This window comes from Parasteatoda tepidariorum, chromosome 6 (genome assembly GCF_982258835.1).
Source record: "Parasteatoda tepidariorum strain Cologne lab strain chromosome 6, Ptep-v5.0, whole genome shotgun sequence".
Lineage (NCBI taxonomy): Eukaryota > Metazoa > Arthropoda > Arachnida > Araneae > Theridiidae > Parasteatoda > Parasteatoda tepidariorum.
Window position 1 is genome coordinate 105192018 of NC_141760.1, and position 22095 is coordinate 105214112.

The 22095-nt window shown below is 28.4% G+C and overlaps 2 protein-coding genes and 1 long non-coding RNA gene across 10 annotated transcripts in view; 2 read left to right on the plus strand and 1 right to left on the minus strand.

Annotated features, from left to right (window-relative positions):
* The window catches only part of Sap-r (prosaposin), a 65801-nt gene extending 61246 nt beyond the window's left edge, over positions 1 to 4555 (plus strand). For all 6 annotated transcript variants that reach the window (XM_043051476.3, XM_043051478.3, XM_043051477.3 and 3 more), the window contains 3 exons: positions 807 to 1045; positions 2684 to 2797; positions 4291 to 4555. In XM_043051476.3, coding sequence (XP_042907410.2) covers positions 807 to 1045; positions 2684 to 2797; positions 4291 to 4329 — 392 coding nt within the window. In that variant the 3' untranslated portion in view covers positions 4330 to 4555. The remainder of the gene's footprint in view (positions 1 to 806; positions 1046 to 2683; positions 2798 to 4290) is intronic.
* Positions 905 to 22095, minus strand: part of LOC139425115 (uncharacterized) — an 88546-nt gene continuing 67355 nt past the window's right edge. For both annotated transcript variants that reach the window (XR_015434809.1, XR_015434808.1), the window contains one exon: positions 905 to 1070. This is a non-coding gene — a long non-coding RNA (uncharacterized LOC139425115). The remainder of the gene's footprint in view (positions 1071 to 22095) is intronic.
* On the plus strand, positions 6833 to 21549 carry LOC107449784 (toll-like receptor 6). 2 transcript variants are annotated; one of them, XM_016065438.4, is made up of 2 exons: positions 6833 to 7026; positions 17792 to 21549. In XM_016065438.4, the coding sequence occupies exon 2, from the start codon at positions 17811 to 17813 to the stop codon at positions 20739 to 20741; it is 2931 nt and encodes a 976-aa protein (XP_015920924.4). In that variant the 5' UTR covers positions 6833 to 7026; positions 17792 to 17810; the 3' UTR covers positions 20742 to 21549. The 2 variants fall into 2 exon arrangements, with proteins under 2 accessions (XP_015920924.4, XP_071034405.2); XM_071178304.2 differs by lacking the exon at positions 6833 to 7026 and adding an exon at positions 12820 to 13174.

The window sequence follows — 22095 nt, forward strand, 5'->3', positions numbered from 1 at the left end:
TAGGCGATTTTCATGGAAAAGCATTAAAAAAAATTCTGTATTATATTTTTTATTTAAAATAACATGCATTAATACCATATCCATAGACTTATTTTGAATAACATTTCTTTTCGTTGTTTGCTCTTCAGTTTTGCTAGCAATGATGAGGGAATTTTAGTGGTAATAAATTATTTCACTTGTTGTCATTTTATTTTATAACCATCGTTAGACAGCCAACCCCATTTTTTGGGGTCTACGACTACTAATGTTCAATTCTGTAGCCTTGCAATTTTGAACCCAATCCAGGAAACAATGGAACTCTTAGAATAAGTATTGGGAGAAATTTGCCCTCATGGAGGACTTCTTGAGGGAACTAACCCGCATTTACTTTACATGTGGAGAAAACCTCCCATGGTTAGTCTGGCGACAAGGGGACTCTTAACCCATGATCCGTCTATGGCTGAAGATTTTTTACCTCAGCAGTGAGGTTGGTGCTAGCTGGATGCGGAATTCGTATACATCGGCCGTCACTGAGATTCGAATCCGATTCACTTCAGTAACGGCGAGCGCTCTATCCCCTGAGCTATCACGGCTCTATTTCAATCATTGAAGACAGACATTTCTTTTTATTTGCTTGCTATAAAATTATGCCTTGCTTCTGTAATTTATTTTAATCACTTTTTACATAAAGACCGTCATTAGTTGCAATTTACCCCACCCTCCTGGGATTTTGAATGTCAACTGATAAAATAATTGACTATGAAATACAACTCAATATTTATTACAAATTGAACTGTATTTAATGCCTTCATGTTATATGATTTCAGACGTGGAATTAAACAAGTTCGGCCTGGATGAGTGCTCAGTGTGTACAACTGTCGTGGATTATTTGGACAAATTGCTGGAGGAAGACGATGTTGATAAGGAAATCACACAAGTTGTTGAAAAAGTTTGCACTGTTTTACCCTCTTCTTTCAAAGACAAATGTGCCACCATGCTTGAAACTTACGGCCCTTATTTATTGCAAATGATTGGTCAATTAGCAGACAGCAAACAAGTGTGCCAGGTAATCTGTTTAAATGAAAAGTTAGCTGTAAGAAAGAGAGAATTCTAGATTTAGTTAGTGCAGTTTTTATTTATTACTTCTATTTTTTTGAGAGGAGATAGATGCAATTAAATAATATAATGTGTGACAAAAAATTGATTTAGGTAAACTCAGGGTATCTGTTCATCTGGAAATTCATGAGTTTCTGAATTGAACAAAATTTTTTATGAAATGTCATGATTTTAACTATTTTTTAAACAATAACTCATGGATTTAGGTCACCGAAAAATAAATTTTTAAAATGGGATTTAAACCCCCCTCCCAATTTCATGGCGTTTCGAATATCTGAATTTGTAACAAAATTCCCACTCACAGTCATATTTTATTAAAATATAAAATGTTTTTATCATGTTCTTTAAAAAATATGTTGTTCTTTAAAAAAATGAAAGAAAAACCATAATTTCTAGAGCGAATTATCAACTTCTGTGATTTCAGAATTTTTGTTATTTATTTATTTTATTTTATCAATTTAAAATTCTAGCTGAAGCAAGCCAGTCATTGGCGAATTTTTTTAAAATTCCAAAGTGAGAACAGAAAAATCAGAAGCATTTCTTTCCTTTCCGATGAACAAGAAAAGTTTCTTTAAAATATAATTCTACAGGCAAGAAGAAAAAATATTTGCTTTTGTATTTTTTTCAGCTATTTTATTGCTCCAACTCTTTCTTTACTCTGTTTTTGAAATTTAAAATCTATAAATTGAAGATGCAAAGTGTAACAGTTTTGGTTACACCTATCATTTCAATTAATGTTATTCTAATGCTTTTTTAACTTTATTGTTGTGTTTTTGTCAAAGAAAATAGTAACTTCGTTAAGTCATGAATTTGAAAATCTAAAATGTAGCAGTATACCCTGGAAAGAGAGAATTCTAGATATAGTTTGATCAGCATTTTTTTGTTGAGATTAGATCGATGCAATTAAATACTATAATATATGAGGTGAAAAATATTTTGATTTAGGTGAAGTGAGTTTTAATATAGTGTATAATAATAATTTTTTATTAATGTAAAATTTTTGTTTTATAAATATTCTTGAAATAAATCGTTTAGTGATATAAATTTATGAAAAATATAATTTTGTTTTATTATGTTTAAAACAATGAACTACTTTAATTTCCTACAGAGATTTTTTTTATGAATTTTTTTTCTTTGGGTCATTTTTATTTACTATGTTGATTGCAAGATAAAAACAAAATGTTCAGAAGTTCCTTTTCTTTAGTTTGTTATTTTAGCATGTAACAGTTATTTCAAAATTTAATGAATATAGAACAATTTGACCTGAATAGAAGTGTGTTTTGAGACACCCTAATATGGATTTACTTTTGTTTGTTCATTATTTGAAACTACAAAAAAAATTTTTTTTAACATTTCATAAAAAATATACTTTGAATGAAATATTACTAAATTAATGAATAAAAATTTTATAAGCTAATATTATATACATATATAAATAATATAATATAAATATAATATTATATATAAAATAAAACACAATAGGTAAATATAATGTTGTGGAAGTGTATTTTATTATAATTTTCACAACATGTATCAGTTTTTTTATTATTTATTATATATATTTATTGATAATTGTTGTTATTTTTAGGATATTGATTTGTGTGCACGTTCACCCACCAGCGTCCATTTGATTGGTGGTAGCAAATGCACTTTTGGTCCATCCTATTGGTGCAAATCCTCAGCTCATGCAGCTGCTTGCAAGGTAATCATTTTCGAAATCTAATCTTTAGAATAAATAAATCTTTGCTTGTGTAGACTAAGTTTGGTCTAGCTGACCCAATTTTGGATTTACGGCTACCAATGCTCTATTCTGTAACTTAGTAAATATGAACCTAATCCAGAAGTTAACTTCTGGATCAAGTATTGGGAGACATTTGCCTTCATGGAGTGCTTCAATTGAAAATTGAATTAAGGCTTTGACAATCGAAAACTTCTTTTATCAACCCATATTTTAATAAAGGAAAAAAAAAAAAGGTTTCTCTGAAACATTACGAAATAGGTTTTCTGTTGTTATTGCTGAAAATTTCCAAAATTTTAAAAAATCACAATATTTTTAATGCAATAAAATTATGATGCTTGATTTTTCAAAAAATTGTAACCCCTTTTGAAGATCTTTGTTTTAATCCATTTCATAGTTAATCAGAGTTACTTTTCAATCGTGTTTTCGAATTTCCGTGTGATTCTTACACTTTCATTCAAAAACATTATTGATAATTTATTAAAATACATTGATGTGTTACGCGATGCAATTTTCACCTGTCATTCTATTTTTTAATAAAAGATATGTATAGTTTTATGTTGAAAAGTATCAATTTGGTTTTCTTCAGTTTTAAATAAATTTTTAATATTTAAAATAATTTAATCTTATGAAAATATATTACTAAGTTAACTGATAAAAAGAATCTTGTCTGAAACACTAATGATTACATTAAACTTATTATAATTGCCTTCAGCATGTCTAAATACATCCCTAAAGGTTGTGCTCCCCTATTATACGAATTTCAATAAAAATATTTTTTCTGTGATAAGATATTTTTTAAAATTCACTTTACAAATAAAAATAACCTTTATCTGAACTTTGAATATAATTATTGTAAGCCTTTCCATCGCATTTGTTAATATTATAATAAAATAATATGAAATATCCGAATGTCTCTTTATAGTGTTGTCTCATCATCATTTAAAAGAAATTGTGTTAAGTCTTAAATAGGCACATTTATAAATTTTGTAGGAGTGTGCATCTAAGTCTTTATGCCTCTGAGGGCTACAAACAGAGAGTGGTGTATTATAAAAAAATTTTTTATTTTTAAATAAAATTTAGGCAATTAGTAAAGAAGAGAAGGGCCATTTTGATTTATGCCCATTTAAAGGTCCTCTTAAGTCAAAAAAAAAGTTTTACTTTCTCCATGTTAACCTACCGATAATTATTATGTACGAAATTCCTCATTTATTCAGTTACTAATATTTTTGTATAATTTTTTTCACTTTAAAACTTAGCAATAAAATGCAATAAAAATTAGTTGCTGAATATATAAATAAATTCTGCACTTGTAATTCTTCATTGGTTAACTTGGCCGAAGTAAAATCCTTTTTCTGTCCTTAAAATCTCTTGATCATTGTAATTTTTCTTTTAATGATTTAAAAATGAATGCAATTGTTGTTGCTAATATTATTAATTTAATTTTTTTTTCATAGGCTGAAACATATTGTAAAAATCAAGCATTGAAAAATTGATAAGCATCTTCTTTAAATTGTTTACAAGTTAGCATGACAGAGACTTTATAAAATAAAAACTTGTTGAATATGTGTACAGAAGTCTGTACTATTTTAGAAGACTGAATCATGCAGCTAGACATCTCTTTTGTTGCCAACACTGTGCTTAAATATATTTGTATATTTTAATTTTGTTTGACTTGTACTTTATGTGTATTTAATAAAATTAAATTTTTTGTATAAAAAACATTGCTGATTTATTTTAAAACTGAGGAAGACGGTGGAAAATTTTTATTTTAGACTAATTAACAATTCAGTAATCATCGAATATTAAAAATGGTATACGTCAAATCATGTTTTAAGCAGAATGTTAATTTATCACATTTTCTCTATGTAAGAATGCTCTAATTTAGAGCTCCAATAATGACATTTTTAAACAACTAACAGAAAAGTGGTTTAACTTAAACTGAAATTATCGAATAAAAAATATAGTTTTAAATGCAATTTATATTTTATTGTGCTATTTTTTAATAGTATATTTTATTACAGTTAAATTTGTAAGTGTAATGTCATACCTGCCAAACCTCCTGATTTTAACAAAGACTCCTGTATTTTACACTATCTCCTATTTACCTGTATATTCTGAAATTTTTCTGTATTTGTTGAAGAAATTTTTTTAAAAAAAATTTTGGTGATAAAATATTTGCTGATGGCAAAAATACTCCTCCTATACAGATAGTGCTATAGCCAGCACTGCAGTATGTTAAGTGTTAATAGTTTGAGTAATTATAAATAATGGTTTAAAAAAATCTTTAGATTAAAGATGTATTTACATATTTTTTACTTCGCTAGATGCAAGTGATTATATTATTTCCAATTTAGAATTTCTCTTTTTGACTTACATGATTATGTATGATGTATCAAAACTTAACTCGTAGCCTAAAAAATGTCGCTATTTTATTTCTCCAATGTTGGCAGGTATGTAATGTTAAGTTAAAATTTTAAAAAAAAATATTTCTGAAGCTTCATGCTGGGCAAAGTTAATTGTAAAGAAAAAAAATTTAAAAAATTGTTCACATGTTTCAAATAAGTATTGAAAAAATATTGAAATCAAAACTTCATTATAAAAGCTTAATGTCCAGCGTTATTATTGTAATGAGTGATCTTAATTGCAAGTAATCTTAAGCAATATTAATAAGTTGTCATGATTATTTTAAATCTACAAAAATTTTCGTATATTCTGGTGTATAAGTCGATTTTTCAAACCTCCAAAATTTTATGAAAATCAGGTAGTTGACTTAAACACTTGTTATTAAAATGAACATTTGTCGATTGAAAAATATCGATGCATAACAATATATATGAATGACTATCAATATACCCCTTTCAAAATCTATTTTTAATATGTTATATACAGTTAATTTTGCATTTTTCTTTTATATTTTCTTTTCAATTTAATGTTTTTTCTTGGAAACAATACTTTAATACATTTAGAATAAAAAGTAAGAAGGAAAATTAAGATAATTTTCCTTCTTTAATAATAAGATAAGTACCATCAGGATCAAGAATGCTTAGGAATCTGCTGGGGGCGGTTCCCAATCATGAACTATGTTTTTGTGTTCTGCTAAACAGGTCATAAATGGAAAGCGCCCCTTGCCGCATACAACGGCATTTTCGGGTATGGGTTCCTACGCAATTTTAATCTTCATGATGATGTGCCCTAATTCCTCTCGAAGTTTCTGACATTTACGCTATCCTCTGTTACATCTAACGTTTTTAAAATTGTACATTTCTACAAAAAATAGACCAAAAATGCCATTTTAAAAAATAAGTTTTAGTAGTAAAATTAATTTCAAATCTTCACACATAAAATAAAGAAGATCAAGTATTTATATAATATTTAAAGTATAGTATTTGTATAAGGATGATCAAAAATTTGTTCCCTAGTGTAATTTATAAATATAATAAAATAAATAATAAAGTTTTAATTACGTAGTATTAAATAATTTCACTTAATAATTAAATAATTTCAGTTTAGAGCTAATTACTTAAGCTTGGTGTCAGGACTGAACAAAGAACAACATGCAAATTGGATATGAAATGATTGTTGCTTTATAACCTGTGGTCATTTTAAATTTACGAGTTTAAAATAAAGAGAAAAATGAAAACTGATTAAGGAATAAAAGCTTCCAGTCACGTTAATACTACACTTGATTTGAGCCCCCTTTATTAAAATGATACTGAGATCATTGACTTTATGAGACAATAGCACTTCAATTTTGATCGTCACCCTTCAGCATTATCAGGTTTTCTAATTTATGGTATTTCTTACGACATTAAAGTATCAAAGTTTGTCTTAGACTCCGATAACATTATCCAGTGGGTTTTTCCCCAAAGATAGTAGCTAAGTTCTTTTTTCTATAAATGTATTAAAAATAAACATTAGTTATTATTTTTTTCCATGCCACTTTCATTTGACAACTGTGAAAGGAAAAGGAAAAATTAAAGAAAATGAAACCCGGAGAAAGATAAGACGCGACTTTTATTTTTTCAAGAGATAAATAACTCTTGCATTAACATGTCCTCCAAACTCGAGTAGGTTGCGAGATTTTTATCTCCAGTAAATATGTACAAAATGGCCGACACCCTAGCTCTTTAATAAAAACAGGAATCGAGACAAGATGTTATTTTTCTCTCTAATCAATCACGGATAGTAAAGTAAGTTATTTAAAGTGCTCGTTAAAAACATTTTTCTTGTATTATGCATCACTTTGCAGTGATCCTACTTATATTCAATTACAGTCATCGGTAGTCGAGTTAAACTTATTAAATAATATATTTAAGAACTCATTAATTGAGTATTGAAAAATTGCCATCCTGCTCAATGCAATTTTTCAACAGTCATGCATTGAATGGGGAAAAATTGGGAAATTTTGTTGTTTGTCAGTGACCAGTTGTAGCCTTTAGAACAGTGGCTACTTTTTCAAAATTTAAAAACTTAAACGATTAAAAATATAATTTTTTGACTTGATATTAAAGTGAAAATGACGTTTCAAACATCAAACATGACGTATCGACAAACATCGTTTCAAACATGACGTATAAACATCACAAGGTTCCTCTAAAATGAAGACAAATGTTGAGAAACAAACATAAAATAAGGTAATTTTTCGAATAATATTAAATATTCGTTAAAAATGGTTTCGTATTTATTGAAAAAAAATAATAAAATGCACATGGGTTCATTTCCGACGGAAAAAGGGGTGATCGGGTGGCTCCTGGCAGACTAGATCTGAAAAAAACCACTCGCCATAGGGCGAGTCCACAAAAAAAGTGGCGAGTCAAATTAAATAAAAAACAGGTCCCTTTCTTTATGAAAATTGTTGAGTGGTAAAATTACATCATTGCAGAAAGACTTTGGAAAACAGAATTTTCATTAAAATGTCCAATGAATTCATTCAAAATATTGATCCGTCAGAATCCATTAATTTGTGATGGAAAGACTTTTTTGGAAGGAGAGTAATTTAATAATTCACACGCTTCAAGGCTGTAATGCATACATTAAAAGTACTTTGCCTCCCCGAATATCTTTTAATAAAATTCTTTAAAATTAATATGTTTAATTAAATTTTGTTATAATATTTATGTTATTTTTATTGTAGAATGAACTTTTTATAGGCGTAAATAATTTCTTACATGATTTTTTTTAAAAATAATATTTATTCCATAGTAAATGAAGAAATTTTCAATAACTTTGAAGTTATATCAATTTTTCAGAATCAATTTTTTTCGAAATCAAGTAATTTTCAGAAAATTATTAAATATTCGTACTAATGCCATATTTGTTGAAATAATAATAATAAAATGCATTTTCGATGGAAAAAGAGATGATCAAGTGGAGCCTGATAGTAGACCTGAAAATAACCACTCGCCATATGGCGAGTTCACAAAATAAGCGGCGATTAAAATAAACTATCCTTTCACCCATTTTCTTTTCTTTTTTTTGAAAATTGTTTAATGATAAAACTACATCATTACAGATAGTAATACATCACTCTGTGCGCATTAATAATAATTTAACATCTTTACTAACTTTTTTACCCTTTATATTTTATTCCTAACTAAAATTAATTGATACAGAAAAAATATTAATAATAATAGAAATACAGAATTTGAAGAGTCAGATAATTGAAATTAAATATAATACTAAAATAAAATAAATACTTCATTAAAATTATTTTAAAAACTTAGAATGAATTTTATGATTTTGACGTCTAAATTATTTTACATATTTAAACACTGTAGATATTTTCAGTTTAGGTTTCTCTCTTTCTGTTTTATTTTTTTATTGTTCTTAAAGGAGAAACATACTGAATAGCTCAATATCTATTTTATATATATATATATATATATATATATATATATATATATATATATATATATATATATATATATATATATATATATATATATATATATATATATATGAAGAAAAGATTATATCTTTTTTTTTCCGGTTTTTTAAATAAAATTTCATCCTTTTTTTTTATATATATAAACTGTTGTTTGTTATTTTTTTACTTATTATTTCCCCCCTTTTTTTCATATGTCTTTCATTTTTCTTTGTTTTATTCTTCATTTTGAACTTTATTAAAACCTCTTTTCTTTTGTATTTATGATGTGTACGGATAATAACTAAAATCGTTTCCAACATTTCTGTGGAAAAAGTTCAATTTTAAGAAATTATAAGCCAAAATTCTACAATTTAAAGTCATAAAAATATCTTTTTAATCGCTTTATATTTAAATTGTGATTGTTTTCATCACATTAGATTTTAAATTTACATACCATTGTACATTGTGCTGCAGTGGTAGACATAATTTCATGACAAATTTTGATACATTTTTTATTAAATTGTCATGAAAATGAATTTAAATGCCCATATTTTAAATTTTTATAATATATAAGGGATCTTTCTGTTTTGCTTATTAAACAATCGAATATTACTATTATAATATGAATCAAGTTAAAATCTAATACATTGTTTGAAATTTAAAAACGGTGCTTAGAAATTTTAATTTTATGAACTTCTTGAAAGTAAATTTCCCGCAATGCAAAAAAAAATGTAACCGGATATGAAATTTTGTATTTATTTATATTACTGCTTATCGAGAAATTTTCAAAGAAATTATTAAAACTCACTCTGAATTTGTTGATTCATTTAATTTTAACTACTCTGTCTCAAATTTATTTTAATTATTATTCAAAACCGTGATTTATAATTAAAATTAAAATAAAGAACTTCAAAAACATGGTAATTTTTTTTGTGAAAAATCTACTTATAAGTCAGACTAACAAGAATTTTTCCAAAATTCGAAAGATAATTCATTTTATATTTCATACGATTCAAATTTGCAATTGATTGTTTAAGAGTTGGGTTTTCTTACTTTTGCACAAGTTTATTTTTTATGCCTTTTAAATATCATTTTAACTATTACCCCTCGCTCTATCTCAGATTAGTGACATAGATTTTACTTAAATTCAAATCAGATTAGTTGAAAATTATCGTGCCTGCAAAATACAAATTACTGTTCTGAGAGAAACAAGTGAAGTTGCAAAAGTTATTTTCAACATAGTGCGAAAAAGCGTTAAAGTTTTCTTATTTCAGTTTGTATTAACAGAAAACTGCATATACGTTAACATTTTATAATTCTATTTTATAACCGTCTTTGAACAGTCGACTCAATTTTGGGTTTACGACTACTAATGTTCAATTCCGTAGCCTTGTAATTTTGAATCCAATCCAGAAGACAAGGAAACTCCTGGGTCAGTACCCCCAGAGGTAGGATTTGTTATGGGAACATGGGGACTTTGTGACTCGACAGATTTACGTGCATCAGTCACCATTTACTACACTGAAGTCTTCGGCGGGGATCGAACCCACGACCTCTAGGACATGGGCTCAGTGCCCCAACCAGGCTATCCCGGCCCTGTTGTTGTTCATTAAAAAATGAATCTAATATCTAACAAAAGACCACTATTGAAATTTTTTTAAATTATAATTATTAAGATTACGATTAAGCATTTGCGCCTTATTTTTATCATTTTTTCCCCCAGTGAAATGAAAGGATAAGTTATGTTATGATTCTCTGGTTATTCAGATCCGAAATAATTATAAATTAACACTCTATGATCTATGTCTTAACCATATATGGCAGTACTTTTACTTCCGTTACTTGTACCGCCGGTACAAGTAAAAAGTACGTACTTTTGCTTGTACTTCGTTACTTTTTAAATTTAGTACTTTTACTTGTACTTTCGTTACTTTTTTAGGGAAACAGTACAAGTATTTGTAACGGAAATGTCGAATGAAATCGTTACTTTTTTCTAAAACTCCGTAAGCTTTCTAAAGAAAAGAAAATGCTTTCGAAATGCAATTATTTTGCAAAATGAATGAAAATATTAATTATCAAGTTATTTTCATTCATTTTCGAGTTTTATGCATTTGTTTAATACATTTTAAATAAAAAATGTTGGATTTTGTTATTATGTTTTTCAATTTTCTTTTTGAACTCACTAATAATACATTTTTGTCTAATATATTTTTACCTAGTACATTTTTTACTAAAATTATGTTTATGCCTGACCTTGTCAAAAAACGCCCAGTCAAATCTCTAAGAACTTCAGAGCTATTTGTGCTATTGAAAACAATTATAATTACTATTATAACTCTTGAAAACTCGAAGGTATTAATTTAGCCGCTGATACTAAAACTCGTTTACAAATTTTAATTATTCCGTTAGGCAGAAATGTTCGGAAAATGATTTTCTCACATGACTTCAGCATTAACCATTGTTACAAATAAAACTGTAAACTGTTCTGTTTCAACTTATACTGCGCATTCAATTAGTTTTTACTAGCTCAAAGATCGCAAAGCTATCTGAAACCCCGTGTTTGCTTTGTTTATGTTTGTGCTTTTAAAGCGCGTTTCTATAGAGTAAAACAATTTTAAATCAATGGTAATTTAAATAAATAAAAATAATAAACTAAAAATTAAAATCAATAGATAAAATTTCTTTTTCGCGCAAATCCATATATTTGATTTCAAAATTATATTATGCGATTATATTTTAAAATTATATTAAAACATTCTTCCGAATTTCAAAATAAATTAATGTCCATAACTTTCAAAATTAAAAATAATTAAATAAATAACAAAAATTTTGCAAAAACATTAAAGAACATAAGAATATGATTCAATAAAATTTTAGGTTACTTTGAATTTTCGATTTCCTAGAAATGTACTTTCAAATCGTTACTTTTTTTGTTCAGTGCTTGTACTTTTACTTGTACTTTTTACTCGTTACTTTTTAAAATAAGAACTTTTTACTTTTTACTCGTTACTTTTTTAAAAAATACTTGTACTTTTACTCGTTACTTTTTAAAAGTAACGTTGCCATATATGGTCTTAACTATAATTATCTTTATGCTGCATAATTTGAAACAGGTGAAACGTAATGATTATGCATGAGAGTAGCTATGACCAAAACAAAAGCAAAAAAAAATCTGCTGAATATATATATATATATATATATATATATATATATATATATATATATATATATATATATATATATATATATATATATGTATTTCCTTACAAAATTATATAAAAAAATAAATTTTGGAAAAGGTTAAATTTTTGTTCCAACCATAGTCACAACATCGATTCTCTAAAGTTTACTAATTGACATCAAAATCAATTGAGCAGTTTTTCCGTAATCCAAACTTCTAAGTATGAGTAAAGCTGAGGAAAAGCATGGACATAAAACATTTCAAATTGCTACAACTTCTAAGCAGAAAAAGGAAAAAATTCTGAGTTGTGACCAAAAAAAAAAAAAAATATTACACGGATTCATTTGGCACTTTGAAAATTAAAGGTAAATTTATACCTCCGAATTCACGATTGTTGGCATAAATTTAATAAGTACACGAAATTTTTTTTTTTTAAACTACAAAAATATTCAGAATGTGACACTTATAATAGCGCAATAAAGTTTTTAAAGATTTGAATATAAATCTTAAATTATACATAAATAATGTTGCTGTAAGTTTTACATTAGTTTATTGTTTTATTTTAAAAAGTAATTCTTTTTCAAAATAAGATTACATTTTGCTACAAAAATAATTTTAAAAGTACTAAAATTAGTTTTAAAATCTACAAACCTAAAAAAAAACTGAATTTTTTAAAAAATTACTTCAAGCAAGTATTATTTAAGCATTTATCTCTAAAGGAGTTAATATAAAGCTCTGTAATAGATTTAATGCCTGTACATGAAATAGCTTAAATCAAGAGTTCAAAAATTTTAAAAATTTCAACAACAAAAAAATCTATACTTTTTTTAATTGTAAAGAAATTATTTACTTTATGATAATTTGCAATGTATCATATAACTTCCTTCAAAATCTATTTTCATTAGCAAAAAAAATTAAAAATTTTACTTGATTCTACTAAGAGGTTGCAATATTTAGTTACAATGTTTACACTTTAATACACACCTCCCCTCGCCATTGTTGTGTGATTGGTGAAATAAACATGTTAGGATAAGAATACGATTAGATAAAATGTCAATTAAAAGAGGAAACGACAAAAATACAAAAATAAACATTTCTTCATTTAAAAAAATGGCGCTATAAATGGAGTAGGAAAAAAGCACATCTGAAAGGAAGTTATTCCTGTTTAAACTATTGCAGAAAACACTTTATAAGAATTTTTTAAAAATAAATATTATTATTCTCAATTATTAAAGAGGACAACTCAAACACGAAATATTTTATTTTGCGAGGAAAATATAAAATCCAAAAGGTAAGATTAATTTTGATTTCTTTTCTCCTTTTTACGAAAATATTATGTTTTTGAAAAACTCTTTTGTTTCCTTTTGGAACGCTGTTCTTCTTCTTTTTTCTTTTTTTATTTGATTGTCATTAAATTTTAATAAAAACAATTTTTCTTCACTAGTTGACTTTACTAGGTTATCATGTCAAAATTATTTTAATAAATATTTCTTTACTGCTATCCGATGTGTACGCTTTAAAAAATGTGATTTAATTTATTTATACATATTTTAATATAGTTTATTTATAATTAGAGTGCTTGCGGGAATTAGAGTGAATTTAGTTGTAATTAGCGTGTTAGTTGATTCGCGTTCTTGTCATATCTGTCGTAACGGGGTTTATATTAAGTAATACAAAATAAACAAATTAGGATTAGCTTCAGTTGTAAGAACATGATGTTTTTTTCCTAGATACAATCAAAAAATATATATAATTCATTAAAAAGCTATATATCATTGAAAATAGGATTCGTGATTTTTTCCCCCTTAATAAAGAGTAAAACATGTATTTGATATGAATCAAAATCAAATTATTCCGATTTATGTTGGATTATTTTGAATTTTAAGATTAAGTTAACGTTGAAGTAAATTATATTTTTAAAGAAAAAAAAATATTGAAATATTTAAAAAAATAAATCTTAATTATGCATTTCAAACCGTGAAAATGCATTATGATTTTTTTTTATAGTAACATTATATACATTATTAACATTATATACATTATTGACATTATATACATTATTGACATTATATATATTATTGACATTATATACATTATTGACATTATATACATTATTGACATTATATACATTATTAACATTATATACATTATTAACATTATTAACATTATATACATTATTAACATTATATACATTTATAGTACAGTATAAGATGCAAATACATTATTAACTGGCTATTGAAAAACAGGGTTTAAGAAACAATCACAAAACTAATTGCACAGCTTTTTTTTTTTTTTGTTTTTTTTTAAGTTATACTTCTTATGCGACTTCCAACAAGGTAGCGTTAAACGTTTAACGCAAAATTTTTATTTGCCGGGAAATCACGTGGTAGTATCCAGTTTTCCCTCATTCATTTCCATTTCGTTTTGCTTCTCACTAGCATAAAAATAATAAAAGTCACAAAAGTATTGTTTTTCCATAAATATTTTTTTAGTTTGTTTTGATACACATATAATTTATTAGGGTAGTATTTTTTATTTTCAAATTTAGCGGATAACAATTGCAAAAAATGAGTGAAAACAATCCCACGGACAATGCGACGGATTTAAGTTTATGTGAAGGTACGTCTCTTGTGAATATCAATTGATTGTTTCTCTTCTGAAATTACATTATGACGCATTCACATACATCATTAATACAAATACATTTTCCAAGGCGAGACGATGAGGCAAGCACTTCCACTGGTTCAAGAGGTCCACGAGGGAAAAATGCACTATATTACCGTTATTACAGAGCACGGAAGCGAGCGGAGCAGGAAAAAGAGTCGTTGAATAGATCCTTCTACGACTGCTGATTCTTCTACAATTAACCAAAGAACTTGCAGGTTGCGAAGTTTAACTTCTTCCGCGCGGAGGGACTCCACGCACTATTTTTTTTAACTTTGAAATAACAAAATAGATTTTGTTGCCTAACTTACATTAACTGTAGCCACAATAATTTGACAATTATTTGACCATAATTCGACCTAATAATTTTAACCAATGCAAAATAACTTAAATAACCCATACATAAAAAGAATCCTATTAAAGAAATTTATCTTTTTTAATTGACATTTTAAGATAATAACCTTTTAATATTCTAATTATTTTAAGATTAAGAAATATAAATAAAATATTAAAATAAAATGTGGTTTTGAAGATAGTAATTTAAAATAATAAAATTCTTGTTCGGTAACTATTTTTTGCATATATTTAAAAAAATTATTTTACACATACATTTTACATATATTTTAAACTGATTTAAAATTTCACTTCGTTATTAGTTTGCATTCTTAAAAATTCAAACGGATTTATGTGATTTAAAAAATATTCTTTTAAAAGTACTGTAATTAATTGCGCATCAAATTCTAACTAATTCAATTTTGCTAATTGAGCCACGATATATTTACAAAAAATTTTAAAACTAAAAAGTAAAAAATTCATGCGTGTTTATTAGGTTTTTTAAATCAATGATTTCTTTCGAATAATTGTTTGATTTAAACCAATGATTTCTTAGCAAAATTAATCTACTAAAATTTAAATCAACGAAAGTAGCTATTAAACTATGAAAAAGTATTGAAATAGTATTTCAAAAGTTTTTCAATACTTTTGGAAAAAGTATTGAAAAACTTTGAGTTGCTAAATGTAATTTCCTAATATTCGCTAGCATCAATACTTTTCTAAATGCCATTTCCCAATGCTCGCTAGTATTAAGACTTTTCTAAATGTCAATTCTCAATGCTCGCTAGCATCCATACTTTTTTTTAATATCATTTCTTAAAACTCGCTAGTATTAAGACATTTCAAACTCTCTAAATGTCTTTTCCCAATTAAAGTATAAATACTTTTGCAAATTGCTGAATGTATATTCACAATACTCGGTATTCAAGTATTGATGATATGAACCCTTTTTTTAATGGTTTCAAAAAATTTTTTTTGAAGAACTTTTAAAATTTAATTATTCATTCTTAGATTTGCAATTTTCTTTTTTTAATTTATATATAAATTTTTAATTGATACAATTTTAAAATTTTTTTTTCTCCATTTTAATATTATTTAGGCAACATAAGCAACGGGATACCATTCATATAAAACTAATTTTAAAACAGGTGCCAAAGAAAAAATACTTATATGCATACAAAATAATAAAAAATATTATTGGATTACGAAACTAAAATTTAAAAGAATACTCTAAGTTGAAATTTGACTAGAGGCTATAAATTTGGCTTATACTCGTAAGCCTTTGTAAGGTGACATTAATTCGGTGCTATCGTAAATATGCATTCTTTCCTGTGCAGACAGTATTTTAAGTTCAGTCACAAAAGGCATCAGTTACAAAAATGTACAGTGCGCAAAATAAAAAAAGGACCACCCAGAATAACTTTTGATCTAATGATCGGATCTTCACGTTTTAGGACTCAATCGTAATGAATCAAAAGGGGGACCTCAAATATGCTAACTAATTAGTGCAGACCATATTTTAGGTTTCGAAATCAGACACAAAAACACACTTTCTCTGAATAAAAACTTACCGTTTTTCGACGGATTCAGATTTCTACCCCCCCCCTCCACGATATGGGGAGTAGCCACTAACTGGGATTTATGGTCTCAATAGTTTTTTCAGAAGAGCAGTCCAAAGTTTAGATCCGATTGGATGGAGTTAGTTCCGATTTCTCAGGAACTATTCGATCAATCCCACTCAAATTTTGTATTTCGCCTTTTAAAACTGCATTCTTTAAAATTATTAAAAAAAATTTATACTCAGCAATTCAAAATATTTTCGACTATTATTTAATAAAATGTAAAATAATAATAAAAAATATTTACGAAAAGCTATTTTTTGCCAGAAATTATTTTCGAATACGAAATTTATAATTCTGCTCCCAAATTTAATTTGCTTCAAAACTTAAGAGAGATATGTTGAAATACGCAAAAAGTTAAAATTAACATTAACATATCCAAACTTTCGACAGCACTCCTGACGAAACTATTGGGACGTTAATTTCCAGATTGCAGAAAATCCCTCTATTGTGGGGATCAGAAATCCGAATCTGTTTAAAAATCAGTATATTTATGCAGAGTTTGCTATGCTGTTTTTGTGTCTGATTTCGTAACTTAAAGTATCATCTGCACAAATTACTTAGCATACTTGAAGACAGCCCCTCGATTGAGCCCTAAAACTTGAAGATCCGATTATTAGATCAAAAGTTATTCGGGGTATTCCCTCTTTTATTTGGCGCTCTGTACACACATCAAACATCAGTACAAACGTCTGATGCATAGTTGAAGAAGAATGTAGTTTTTATACTTTTTTGCTCATCTTCTTTTAAATATATTTATGAAGATATAAAAAGGGTCCACAAAATCATATCTTCACCCGGATTTTCTTCAATTTATAATTAAATAAATTATTTTTATTAATATACTTTTATTGCATACATTATAAATTTAAGTCCAGCAGTGGACTGACAGTAAAGACGCGTTCTTTTTTACAACAATTTTGATTTGAGCTTTAAAAAAAGGTGCAATTTAAGCTGTATCCATTTTATTAAACACGTCTTTCAGCTGTGTCCATTATTTTGAACATTCATTTCCAGCTATATTCATTTTCTTAAACATGCATTTTGAACAGTGTCCATTTTCTTAAGCACGCAGTTTGAGCTACAACGGGGGGCATCGGCACACAGCTCAGCATCCATGACCCCCGAAGGAGCTACGATCAATTTCTAAAATGCGCATTTTTAGCTGAGTCTAGAATTGAAACCTCACCGTTGCTATATTACTAGAGGTTATAAGATTTAGAAACGCCTAGTATATAATTAAATGAATGCTGTAATAATTTGTAAATATTCTAAACAAATTTTTATTCCAGGTATAAACCAAAGGAACATATGAGAATGTTTTCAACTACACTGATCTTATTATTAGGATTTCTTGAACTTGTAACTGGATTTCATACACATATATCTTCATCATCACTTTCTGCGCAAAACAAAACTTTATCATTATCTTCTGAACAAAACAGAACTTTATCAATGCCCTCTGAGGGAAAAGAAGCTCCGTCATTATATAAGAAAAGTGAAGCTCCTCTGCACTTTCTACCAACAAATATTTCACATGATTCAAACCATGCATTACAACGAAATGCTCGTTCATTCAGTTTAAATAGAACTAATCTAAACAATGTTCCCTTAAATTCTCACAACATAACCACCTTACATGATGTTCCAATCAGGATTACTGATTCGCAATTGCTGGTAATCAGAGCATTAGATTTTGATTTATTTGACATTCGACTATTTGACAGTAATGATTTGTTATTCCAAGTCTTAAATACTAGTGAAGGAAATGAAAGTTTTGAGATTCCAACCGTAACTATCAACAACACATCTGAATATAATGAAACAGGAGGAGCTTCAGAGTCTTCATATTACCTCACCCGTTACTTTAAATGCAATATGGATCAAACTGATGACGTAAGCATTTCGTGCAAGAATGTATCAATATACGATGTGGCAAAATACTTGCCAAACGACACTGCAAGCCTCGAAATTACAAATAGTCCAACGATGAAGTTGCTCAAACCATTATCCACATCGTTGAAGAAATTGAAATATCTCAGATTGTCTAACAACGAGCACCGATACATAACGAGAGCTTTTGTTGGACTCGAAAACTTAGAACATCTTGATTTGAGTGACAATAATATAATGGCCGTAAAGAATGCTTTCAGTTATCTTTCGAATCTTAAATATTTAAATCTTAGCAAAAACTCGTTCATAACTATCGAAGTTGTGGCAAATGCTTTGGAAGGACTGAAGCACTTGGAAATTCTGGTGCTTGACCACAACTGGAGAATTTTTAGAATTCGGAAAAATGAGCTCAAACCTCTAAGCAACAGCAACATTACTAAATTACATCTGTTTAACACTACCATGAGCATTGCTGAGAGAGGTGCTTTCGAACACTTAACGAAGCTTGAGGTATTAGATTTATCAGTGAATTACCTTAATGAAGAGGCTTTAACTAATGTTACAAGCAGTCTAAAGAATGCCCCCATTAGGTATTTATTTCTACAAGAATGGGTTCATTTGAATGTTTTTCCTTCTGAATCTCTGAAGTTTTTAGAAAATACACCGATAAACCGTATTGATCTCTCCCACAATTACTTTATTGAAGTTCATAAGGTGCCGTATATCCCATCGCTTCAGTCATTATGGCTGACTCATTGCGCCGTAAAGTTCATCGATCATGACGTCATTAGCCAGCTCCCGAATTTAACCGAATTGGTTCTCTCTAATAACGATTTAGTTCATTACGACATTTCTTCTTCAAAGAGTTTGAAAACCTTAATTCTATCCGATCAAGCATCTCGGTTCAAAACGGTAGAGTTAACCCTATCAGATTTTGGCTTCAAAAATACTTCAAATTTGGAAATAATCGACTTATCAAGCAATTTGCTTCCCCGAACTCTCCACAGATTTGTTCTCTTCGGCTTAAAAAATCTAAGAGCTTTGTCATTAAAAAGTGCTGGTCTGATTAATATTGAAGATTATGCATTTGAGACTCTGAGCTCTTTGAACACCCTGAACTTGCAAATCAACAATATTAAATATTTGAGCAACGCGACATTGTTTGGTCTCCATAAATTAACAAATCTTTATTTGTCATACAACCTGTTAACATTGATGGATTGGGGAAATCCTTTTCAGTCAACGCCGTCCTTGGTAAATCTTTTATTGGACAATAATCGAATCGAGAATCTACCAAAAGATATGTTTGCATTTACTGGCCATCTTGAACTTTTGATTCTGTTGAGGAATAAAATTTCACCCTGGGATGAACCAATTTTGGGTGAAAATTCAACCGTGTCCACTTTTGCCTTGTCGCAGAATAACATTGACTACGCTACACCAACTATGTTGTCGGAATTTCGGAAAATCACAGGTTTCCTTGACATCGGAAGAAATCCTTTCAACTGCAGTAAATGTGGCATGAAGAACTTCCAAAATTTCTTGAATTCTACACACATACAGATGGGATTGCCGCTGCGGATTAATCAGGAGAAGGTCAGTGTTAAGTGCATGCTGCCAAATAAATTGCAAGGTCAACCTCTTGTAGAAGTAGACCTTCCATTCACCGATTGCACAGAACAGGAAGAATTAGTGAACGTTTTTACCATTGTCCTAATTTGTCTTCTGAGTTTATTCGTCGCTGTAATGGCATACACTTGCTATACTTTCCGGTGGTACATCAGATACTGGGTATTTCACATCAAATCAGAAGTCAAAGAGAGAAGATCGAGCAATAGTAAACACGAGAGGACATATAAATATGACGCGTTTGTTTCATACAATTCGAGCGACACCCCCTGGATAGTGTCCTTCTTGATTCCAGCCTTAGAGAATCAAGATCCGAAACTGAAGCTGTGCATTCACGATAGAGATTTCAAGGTCGGGTGGCTCATAACGGATAATATTCTGGACGCCATTGAGAACAGTAGAAAAGTCATTTTGATTTTAACCGAAGAGTTCGTCAAGAGTGAGTGGTGCATGTTCGAATTGCACATGGCTCAGCACAGGCTTTTCGACGAGACGAGAGACTCCCTCGTCTTAATTAAACTGAAGCAAGTGGATAAGAAGTTTTACACTAAAAACTTGAAGTACTTGGAGAAAACTAGAACTTGCTTACTGTGGCCGGATAACTTACCGGACCAGAAGTTGTTTTGGCTGAAAGTGAGGAAACTTTTGGGTCATCCTCACTTACAGAGTGAGTCGGAAGTTATGGGGTTAGAACAGTATAGATCCATCAATAAAATATAATGCTCAACATTTTTAAGTTATAATCATTAAAAAAAATCATCAAGAACTTTCGTTGTTCAGTATTCAGTTATCTTAGATAGGATTATCGTAATTCAAAACGTACATTTAAAGAAATGTCAAATTATACACTGTCAGAAATCGAAGAGCCGAGTTGTCATAGTAATTAGGACATACCTCTTACTTTAAGAAAGTGAGTCTGCGTTAGAGTCTGAGTCAATAACTACGGTGGCATATACTTTTAAATCGACGAATACCAGTTTGTTTGGAAAGTAAAGGCGTCTTGTAGAAATATAAATTTTCAAATGATTTCATGATTATATTTCCTAGTATTATCTTAATCCAAAATGGCGGATGAGTATGCATTCAAACAAATGTATTAGGGGGACCGGAAAGTAATGTCGATTCGGTACATTTGATATTCGTTATCAAGGTATTATTTTTAATCAAAAATGTATTCATCCTCGTTAGCAACAACCTTTCAATGTGGGATCGAAAATGAATCGCAATGGATCGAAAAAGTGAATTGGTATTTAAGATTAACAAATATGGAACGTGCCAAAATGACATTACTTTCCGATCCCCCTAATATAATTGTTCGACATACGAAATCCGGACATTTTATTTGTCAGTTTTGGTACTGTAACAAACTCGCTTCGATAGATCACACACAGACACAGCTTACCGAGGTTTTACTCGGACAGTAATTTCTTTTGTCTTATGTCAAATCCAACGCTTCTTCATTCTGTCATTATGTGTATTAATTTCATTTTGTGTAACGTAATATGAGTAATAAAAACTTTTCTAGGAATTCTATTGATTAATTTCATATATGCAACAACCCACTAAGCTGATATAGTAAAGTTTAAACAGTACTATTAAACTCAAAACAAATGCTTAAGTCCCACTCGTTCCATAAAAAAAAAACAATTACCCAAACCATCACCAATAGCCCATTGTGCAGCTCTAGTGCGACGTAAATAAAGTACAACAACGTCTTTTTTTGTGAAAAAGAACTGGAATTTCCTTTGGGCTCAAGAACAGGAAAAAGCTTTGAGTTATCGGTTATAAGGTTATTTATCAGCTATTAGGACAATGTGTTGGCTATTGCTTTTCCCAGTTGTCGCCATCTCGATAACATTGGTTCCTATAACCAATAAAAACGAATTTTAAAATCGCAATTTACTGTCAAAATATAGATATTTAACATTAAATTACGATGTTTTATAGTTTAACTAATTTATTTTATTTTTATGCTGGTCAAAATTTCTGTCACCCAAATAAATTTTATCAACACTTACATATTCAATTAATAGCCATGTATAATATTTTCCTATCAATATGTTATCGATAAGGA